This window comes from Oncorhynchus clarkii, chromosome 12 (assembly GCF_045791955.1).
Source record: "Oncorhynchus clarkii lewisi isolate Uvic-CL-2024 chromosome 12, UVic_Ocla_1.0, whole genome shotgun sequence".
Lineage (NCBI taxonomy): Eukaryota > Metazoa > Chordata > Actinopteri > Salmoniformes > Salmonidae > Oncorhynchus > Oncorhynchus clarkii.
The window spans coordinates 5,686,196-5,696,195 of record NC_092158.1 but is presented as its reverse complement, the minus strand read 5'-3'; the positions used below and the strand labels follow the sequence as shown (position 1 = coordinate 5,696,195).

The 10,000-nt window shown below is 42.4% G+C and overlaps 1 protein-coding gene across 1 annotated transcript in view; it reads right to left on the bottom strand.

Annotated features, from left to right (window-relative positions):
• Positions 1 to 10,000, bottom strand: part of LOC139421845 (DCC netrin 1 receptor) — a 729,366-nt gene that overhangs the window by 128,819 nt on the left and 590,547 nt on the right. The window contains exon 16 of the mRNA XM_071172971.1: positions 222 to 317. Within this exon, the coding sequence (XP_071029072.1) occupies positions 222 to 317 (96 nt within the window). The remainder of the gene's footprint in view (positions 1 to 221; positions 318 to 10,000) is intronic.

Genomic DNA, 10,000 nt, shown 5'->3' with positions numbered 1-10,000 from the left:
TTAATGTGTTTTAATGGGAAAATTAGCTAGCTTAGCTAGCTAGCTGGTTTAGCACCATATGATTTCATGGGTTAGCTAGCTAGCTGGCTTAGCTCCATATGATATCATGGGTTAGCTTGCTAGCTAGCTTAGCACCATACAATTTCATGGGTTAGCTCACTAGCTGGCTTAGCACCATATGATTTCATGGGTTAGCTCGCTAGCGTAGAACCATTACATACCTGTTATAGACCTGGTCACAGCACTCTCATACAGGGGGACACCCTCTCCTGCATTGTTGAACGCCTTTAGGGAGATGACATAGTGGGAACTGGGCTCTGTGGGAGACCAGGAACACTGTTAATTACAATCAATCAATGCAGTTAAAGACCATTAGTCCTTTCCCGCAGTCAAATGACCTAGTGGCCTCATGGTTAGAATGTTATTCATATTTAATACACATTAAAAAAAAACATAATTGAAAATCTGGTGTTTCTATGTCAAACGGTTTTGTTACATTTCAGTCTTCTGTGATGTATATAAAGTGTAATATTGGGATACAACCTCAAAATGTAATACTTATTTTTTTTATAGCCCATAACCATGTGTGTGAGGTGTACAGTGCATTGGTCAGGGTCTACACACAGTGCATTGGTCGGGGTCTACACACAGGGCATTGGTCGGGGTCTACACCCCATAATGACATCACAATACCCCATAAAGACATCACAATACCCCATAATGACATCACAATACCCCATAATGACATCACAATACCCCATAATGACATCACAATAACCCATAATGACGAAGGAAAAACAGGTTTTTTAGACATCTATGCAAATGAATTAAATATAAAAACTGAAATATGACATTTACATAAGTATTCAGACCCTTTACTCAGTACTTTGTTGAAGCACCTTTGGCAGCGATTACAGCCTCGTGTCTTCTTTGGTATGATACTAGCTTGGCACACCTGTACTTGGGGAGGTTCTCCCATTCTTCTCTGCATATCCTCTCAAGCTCTGTCAGGTTGGATGGGGAATGTCGCTGCACAGCTATTTTCAGGTCTCTCCAGAGATGTTCGATCGAGTTTAAATCCGGGCTCTGGCTGGTCACTCAAGGACATTCAGAGACTTGTCCCGAAGCCACTTATGTTGTTGCCTTGGCTGTGTGCTTAGGGTCATTGTCCTGTTGGAAGGTGAACCTTTGTCCCAGTCTGAGGTCCTGAGCGCTCTGGAGCAGGTTTTCATCAAGGATCTGTCTATACTTTGCGCCGTTCATCTTTCTCTCAATCCTGGCAAATCTCCCAGTCCCTGCCGCTGAAAAATATCCCTATAGCATGATGCTGCCACCACCATGCTTCACCGTAGGGATGGTGCCAGGTTTCCTCCAGACCTGACGCTTGGCATTCATGCAAAAGTGTTCAATCTTGGTTTCAACAGACCAGGTCTGATGGGCTGAGAGTCCTTTAGGTGCCTTTTGACAAACTCTAAGCGGGCTGTCATGTGCCTTTTACTGAGGAGTGGCTTCTATCTGTCCACTCTATCATAAAGGCCTGATTGGTGGAGTGCTGCAGAGATGGTTGTCCTTCTGGAATGTTCTCCCATTTCCACAGTGGAACTCTGCAGCTCTGTCATAGTGACAATGTGGTTCTTGGTCACCTCCCTGACCAAGGCCCTTCTCCCCCGATTGCTCAGTTTGGCCGGGCTTCCAGCACTAGAAAGAGTGTTTGGTTCCAAACATCTTCCATTAAAAATGTAAAGCTTCTTAGGGATAGGGTCTAGTTTCCTTGACTGACGTGCCCAAAGTAAACTGCCTCTTAATCAGGCCCATAAGCCAGGATATGCATATAATTGGTAGCATTGGACAGAAAACACCTTGAAGTTTCTAAAAATGTTAAAATAATGTCTGAAACTATAACAGAAGTGATATGGTAGGCAAAAATCTGAGGAAAAACCAACCGGCAATATATATTTTTTTGAGGACCCAGGCTCTTATAATGGAAACCTATTGTTCCTATGTAATTCCGTCTCCCAGATTGCAATTCCTATGGTTTACACTAGATGTCAACAGTCTTTGTTCAAGGTTTCAGGCTTTTGTTTTGGAAAACAAGCAAGAATTTGGAGTTTTGGTTAGGAGAGCACCGGAACAATATCAGTCTTTCGCAAATGAGGGAGAGGGGGCGTGGGTTTACTAATTTTGCTTTCCTATTGAACATTCTACTTTCTGTAGGAAATATTATAGTTTAATTCCATTTTAGAGGATTAAATAGAAACATCGTTTGACTTGTTTGGACTAAGTTTAGCAGTGACTTTTTGGACTCCTTTGTCTGCACGTTGAACGAGTGGATTACTGAAACAGACTTTTTGGGATATAAAGAAGGATTTTATCTAACAAAAGGACATTTCATGTTGTAGCTGGGACCCTTTGGATTGCAAACAGAGGAAGAGCTTCAAAAGTAAGTGATTTATTTAATCGCTATTTGTGATTTAATGAAGCCTGTGCTGGTTGAAAAATATGTTGAAGTGGGGCGCCATCCTCAGACAATCGCATGCTATGCTTTCGCCGTAGAGCCTATTGTAAATCGGATGACGCAGTTAGATTAACAAGAATTTAAGCTTTTAAATGATATAAGAGACTTGTATGTTCATGAATGTTTAATATTATGATTATTTATTGGAATTGCGTTCCCTCCAATTTCACCGGATGTTGTCGGCTGGTGTCCCGCTAGCAGCTGTCCCTATGAGTGATGGAGGCCACTGTGTTATTGGGGACCTTCAATGCTGCAGAAATGTTTTGGTACCCTTCCCCTGATCTGTGCCTTGAAACAATCCTGTCTCGGAGCTCTACGGACAATTCCTTCGACCTAATGGCTTGGTCTTTGCTCTGACATGCACAGTCAATCGTGGGACCTTTATATAGACAGGTGTGTGCCTTTCCAAATCATGTCCAATTCAATTGGACTCCAATCAAGTTGTAGAAACATCGCAAGGATGATGATTGGAAACAGGATGTACTGGAGCTCAATTTGGGGTCTCAAAGAGTCTGAAGAAAAACTGTGTCATTGTGGGGTATTTTGTTTTAGATGGATGAGGATTTTTTTTTTAAATCAATTTTAGATTAAGGCTGTAGCGTACAGCAAAACGTGAAAAATAAAGTCAAGGGGTCGGAATACTTTGTTTGTTTCAAAGTAGATTTGTTGAAGAAGAACCTCTGTGTGACCCTGATTTAGCAGGTCAAATGGGAACATACAGTACAGAACATAGCCTAGAGAATACAATAATATAATCCATGGCTTTATTCTTTATTTACATTGATACAGCATCTCTAAACAGTCCAGAATCAGACTTAGATGTGATGAGAAGTAGAGTCTAGAGATTATCACACTGTTTACTACAGCTTTTAAACACACGGGAGCTTTCAGCGAAGAGTACGGTTCTGAAAATAGCCTGCCGTGACAGTCACAAGGCCTGGAGAGAACACAGCATTTACGTTCCTCACTGACACGGTCTCTACTTCAAGTCCCCCAACAGAGCTAAATCTTCTCCCGGAATAAGTCCCCACCGTTTAGACAGAACAACAACAAAAAAACAGCACGCAGAGTGGGTTGTCTCTCTCACAGCGCAGCTAGACAGCGACTAACTCAAGTGGCTCTCGTTTCTAAACCACTCACATCAAAAAACTGACCCTTCCTGCATTAGGTTTATGACATAGACAGTTAAAGCAAAAAGACATTTCACTATATAATATAATATATAATATACAGTATATAACATTTCAGATTGATCTTAATGTAACAGTATAACTTTAGACAGTCCCCTCGCCCATACCCGGGCGCGAACCAGGGACCCTCTGCACACATCAACAACAGTCACCCTCAAAGGCATTGTTACCCATCGCTCCACAAAAGCCGCGGCTCTTGCAGAGCAAGGGGAACTACTACTTCAAGGTCTCAGAGCAAGTGACGTCAACGATTGAAACGCTATTTAGCGCGCACCACCGCTAACTAAGCTAGCCGTTTCACATCCGTTACAGTAGCACCACCGCTAACTAAGCTAGCCGTTTCACATCCGTTACAACAGCTCTACCCTTTGTAACAACAGGTCCTTTACAAAACAAAAACATATCCAATACAAAGAGTTATCCTGGACCCACCATATCCACATAACATAGAACACTGCTGTTTTCTAATCATTATTGTTTCTATTTTACAGTAGAGGCGTTTATGGTCTTGTGGGGGTTCTCTAGTTTGTTATGGTAGCTCCCATCCTCCAACCCTATTAACTCTGAGCCCTGTCAATAAGGATTGTTGCACCAGAGAGCATGTATCTACAGCTAGGAAGACAGAGAGAGACAGAGAGACAGACGGAGAGAGACAGAGAGAGAGAGAGAGAGAGAGAGAGAGAGAGAGAGAGAGAGAGAGAGAGAGAGAGAGAGAGAGACAGAGACAGAGACAGAGACAGAGACAGAGACAGAGACAGAGAGAGAGAGAGACAGAGAGACAGAGAGAGAGAGAGAGAGAGAGAGAGAGAGAGAGACACAGAGAGAGAGAGAGAGAGGCAGAGAGAGAGAGAGAGAGAGAGAGAGAGACAGAGAGAGAGAGAAACAGAGAGACAGAGAGAGAGAGAGAGAGAGAGAGAGAGAGAGAGAGAGAGAGAGAGAGAGAGAGAAAGAGGGAGAGTGTATAGATACAGGGAGAGGAACCTGTAAAAGCACGGAGAGTAATTGATTGGTATATCGACAGACCAACAGACAGACCTATCGGTCCATCTTCCATCCAGAGGTTCTCCCGTCTTTCACGGTCTAAATTGAATCTCCATGGGAACATCAGACACGAAGTACCTACTTCTTGATTTAAGTTTTTTTTTTTTTTTAAACCACATGAAGTTCAATATTGAAACCATGGCAACTGACTGGCGGTTAGTTGGTGGGACACCGTTTTAAATGTTGTTGGTGCAGAGGCCCATTTGTCAGAGCTGGTTAGTTGTGAAGATCGATCTTTAAAATAAGAGCAGCAGTATGTTTGAGAGATAATTACTAACAAAATTTACTGAGTTAGAAAAAAACAAACAGAATTGTGTCAGTTTCATTTGTATGAACACATCTTCTTCTCTGAAGAAATGTTATTATTCTAGCTGGTGCTGCGTGTATCTGTGTGTGTTAGCTAGACAGGAAACCAACACATCAATTAACACACGTGCTCTGATGTTTCCTCCCAGAAATGACAAACACGTGTATAAATGATAACATAATAAATAATATATTGTACGTACAGTAAGCTCTCAGTGTCGTGTGCTCCGACAGGGTGTTGATGTTCATGTCTATTCATTATGGAGCTAGAATCGAATCGTAGAAGGGTGCTTCAGCTGCATATTCATATTCATAATTATTTTTGTCTCCTTCCTTATGCAAATTGGTTTTGCTTTTTTTTGTCAATCAAATTTACACAAAGCGATTAATTATTACTCTCCTGTTAAATAATGAATTATAATTAAATGCTGTTTTAAAAAAACATAATTAATTAGTTAATCATAATACAAGAAATTTGGTTTGACAGAACTAAAAATAACGTGTCTTTGGAATCAATAAAATGATTTCATATTGATGACCAGTATTAAAAATAATCAAACAAACAGAGTTCTTAACATACAAAAGGAGAATTCCTTTGACATAGTTCTATGACCACCAGTATTAGAAAATCCTTTTACTCCCAGACTAGTAAATTGTGATTATTGTATTTGTGTCCTGCTGTTCCAATCAGGAGCCTCCTCGGGTCCACTACCTCTCACTCTGAGAAGGTCAACACTGACTGAAGACTTACAGTGTTGTCATCAACGCTAGTGTCACGGAGTTCAGATTCGTGTCATCTTTTTCATGCCAGATCATTACAGCTACACTATAAAATGTTGTATGTCAAGACAACCTGTCTTAAACAGCTGTTTGGCTAATCTTAAACTCTGGATATGGGCTCGTCGTAAAGAATCCTCCATACATGTCCTGTCAAAGGACCATAGAGAGGTCAGATAACTCTCTAAGGAGTGGTGAATGAATCGCAACTGATCCATGATGACTTTCTTGTCTCAGCTAGTCTCCCAGAAGATTTACACAAGTCCACGTACTGCATTTTCCCATGCATAATAATGCGTATAGATTACCCTTCCAGAGCATGTGCAGTAGTCATCTATTCAGACATCCACTACTTCTCAGACAGACCCTGGGTTGTTGACACATTTACCCAGAGCCGTTGTGCGTTCTACTGTATCGTCAGGCTCAGGTAGCCTAGCGGTTAGGACCAACCGTTCTACTGTATCTTCAGGCTCAGGTAGCCTAGTGATTAGAACCAACCGTTCTACTGTATTGTCAGGCTCAGGTAGCCTAGCGGTTAGAACCAACCGTTCTACTGTATCTTCAGGCTCAGGTAGCCTAGTGGTTAGAACCAACCGTTCTACTGTATCTTCAGGCTCAGGTAGCCTAGCGGTTAGAACCAACCGAAAGGACGCCAGTTGGAATCCTCGAGCCCGACAAGGTGAAAAAAAATCAGTTGAGGAACTTAACCTTAGGCATTTCAGCATAGTTACAACAGTGTGTTGTCGTAGATCATGTCAGACCCTGGACGTGACCCCAATCTCTGAGGGGAGACAACTTCACCTACTGTAAGCCATAAAAATTATGTTTTATCTGTTATTCTGTAAGCACAGGAGAAGAGAGGCAGGCAGTGGACTTGTTATGACTGGGTTGTAAGTTAGTAAGTTTGTTGGTAAGTTTAGCAGCATGTTCTTCTTCTTTTTTACTTTCAAGGATTTTGTGTAATTTATCACAAGACATCTAGTGGCCCTTTTAGGTACTTCAGGAGTCTGTAATTATCTACCATCAAAGATGGTATTAAAAAAAAACTCAAATACAAGGACAAAGCTGTAAAACATCATTCTAAATATAAAACATTAACTAACTGAATAACATTGGTGTTTAATATGAGGGTTTCAGGATGAAATATCCTTTATTTAAAAAAAAATGTTTTAATCACTTAGTTATTTTACTATTGTCAGTAAGTCTTTGTTGTCAATGTTTTTGGTGTCAAACTGGTTGTGAAAAAAGTTAATACTTGCAGAAAATGATGCAATTGTTGATTAGATGCTGTTGTTGTTAATGAGGCCATTTCCTCTTAAACCATGTGGTCATTCCACTACAAACTCATAGACAAAAGGGACACAGATGTTAAAAAATGAATATGACATGTGATATATATATATATATTTTTTTTTAAATGTACCTGGGGTGTCAGGTAGCCTAGCGAGTTAAGAGCATTGGGCGACTAGGTGAGAAAATATGACTATGTGCCCTTGAGCAAGGCACGTAATCCTAATTGCTACTCTATGTCGCTTAGGAAAATATAAAATAAAACACATTTGTATTTTTCACATTCGACAAGTACAACTTTACTGTGAAATGCTTGCTTACGAGCAAAGTTAAACAAAATATTATACAAAACCTTTCCATTGATCATCCTTGAGATGTTTCTACAACTTCATTGGAGTCCACCTGTGGTAAATTAAATTGATTGGGCAGGATTTGGAAAGGCACACAACTGTCTATATAATGTCCCACATTTGACAGTGCATGTCTGAGCAAAAAACATGCCAACCGGTTGAAGGAATTGAGCTCCGAGACAGGATTGTGCCAAAGGCACAGATCTTGGGAAGGGTACCAACACATTTCTCCAGCATTGTAGGTCACCAAGAACACAGTGGCCTCCATCATTCTTAAATGGAAGAAGTTTGAAACCATCAAGACTCTTCCTAGAGCTGGCCTCCCAACCAAATTGAGCAATCAGGGGAGAAGGGCCTTGGTCAGGGAGGTGACCAAGAACCCGATGGTCACTCTGACAGAGCTCCAGAGATCATCTGTGGAGATGGGAGAAGCTTCCAGAAGGATAACCTTCTCTGCAGCACACCACCAATCAGGCCTTTATGGTTTATCAGGCCTTTATGGCCAGAAGGAAGCCACTCCTCTGTAAAAGGCACATGACAGCCCACTTGGAATTTTACAAAAGGCACCTAAAGAGAAACAAGATGCTTTGGTCTGATGAAACCAAGACTGTAGGAAACCTGGTACCATCCCTACGGTGAAGCATGGTGGTGGCAGAATCATGATGTGGGGATGTTTTTCAGCGGCAGGGACTGGGAGACTAGTCAGGATCGAGGGAAAGATTAATGGAGCAAAGTACAGAGAGATGCTTGATGAAAACCTGCTCAGGACCATAGACTGGGACAAAGGTTCACCTTCCAGCAGGACAACGACCCTAAGCACACAGCCAAGACCACACAGGTGAGGCCCTCTCTGAACGTCCTTGAGTGGGCCAGCCAGAGCCCGGACTTGAACCCGATGTAACATCTCTGGAGAGACCTGAAAATAGCTGTGCAGCGACACTCCCCATCCAACATGACAGAGATTGAGAGGATCCGCATAGAAAAATGGGAGAAAAATGGGAGAAACTCCCCAAAGCACAGGTGTGCCAAGCTTGTAGCGTCATACCTAAGAAGAATTGAGGCTGTAATCACTGCCAAATGTGCTTCAACAAAGTACTGAGTAAAGGGTCTGAATTCTTACGTAAATGTGACATTACAGTTTTTAATTTTTTTACAAATTAGCCAAAAATAAAAAAAAAAACAGTTTTTGCTTTGTCATTATGAGGTATTGTGTGCAAATTGATTATGATTTTTTAAATCCATTTTAGAATAAGGCTGTAAAGTATCAAAATGTGGAAAAAGTCAAAAGGTCTGAATACTTTCTAAATGTCACTGTACTTGAAATGAACAGGTCGTGACTCGGGTGGCTGAGGTCCTTGATGATCTTTTTGGCCTTCCTGTGACATCAGGTGCTATAGGTGTCCTGGGGGGCAGGTAGTTTGCCCCCAGTGATGTGTTGGGCAGACCGCACCACCCTCTGGAGAGTCCTATGTCCTCCGAAGGCACCGTAAATGGGTGCGTGCTCAGCCCCGCCCTTTCCTATAGTCCACAATCAGATCCTTTGTCTTGCTGACCCTGAGGGAGAGGTTGTTGTCCTGGCAACACACTGCCAGGTCTCTGTCTTCCCCCTTATAGGCTGTCTCGTCGTCGTCGGTTATTAGGCCTACCACAGTTGTGTCGTCGGCAAACACAGTGATGGTTTCGTCCAGTACAGTAGGGGACTTAGCACGCACCCTTGAGGGGCCCCTCTGTTGAGGGTCAGTGTAGCGGATGTGTTGTTGCCTACCCTCACCACCTGGGGGTGGGTTGGTGGTGGTGGGGAGGGGGGGGGTCCAGGAAGTCCAGCATCCAGTGGTAGTAACCAGACTGGTACCATGTTCAGTCTGCAGTACTACCCCTAACCAGACCATGTTCAGTATACAGTACTACCCCTAACCAGACCATGTTCAGTATACAGTACTACCCCTAACCAGACTGGTACCATCTTCAGTATACAGTAATACCCCTAACCAGACTGGTACCATGTTCAGTATACAGTACTACCCCTAACCAGACCATGTTCAGTATACAGTACTACCCCTAACCAGACTGGTACCATGTTCAGTATACAGTACTACCCCTAACCAGACCATGTTCAGTATACAGTACTACCCCTAACCAGACTGGTACCATGTTCAGTATGCAGTACTACCCCTAACCAGACTGGTACCATGTTCAGTATACAGTACTACCCCTAACCAGACTGGTACCATGTTCAGTATACAGTACTACCCCTAACCAGGCCATGTTCAGTATACAGTACTACCCCTAACCAGACCATGTTCAGTATACAGTACTACCCCTAACCAGACCATGTTCAGTATACAGTACTACCCCTAACCAGACCATGTTCAGTATACAGTACTACCCCTAACCAGACCATGTTCAGTATACAGTACTACCCCTAACCAGACCATGTTCAGTATACAGTACTACCCCTAACCAGACCATGTTCAGTATACAGTACTACCCCTAACCAGACCATGTTTAGTATACAGTACTACCCCTAGAGA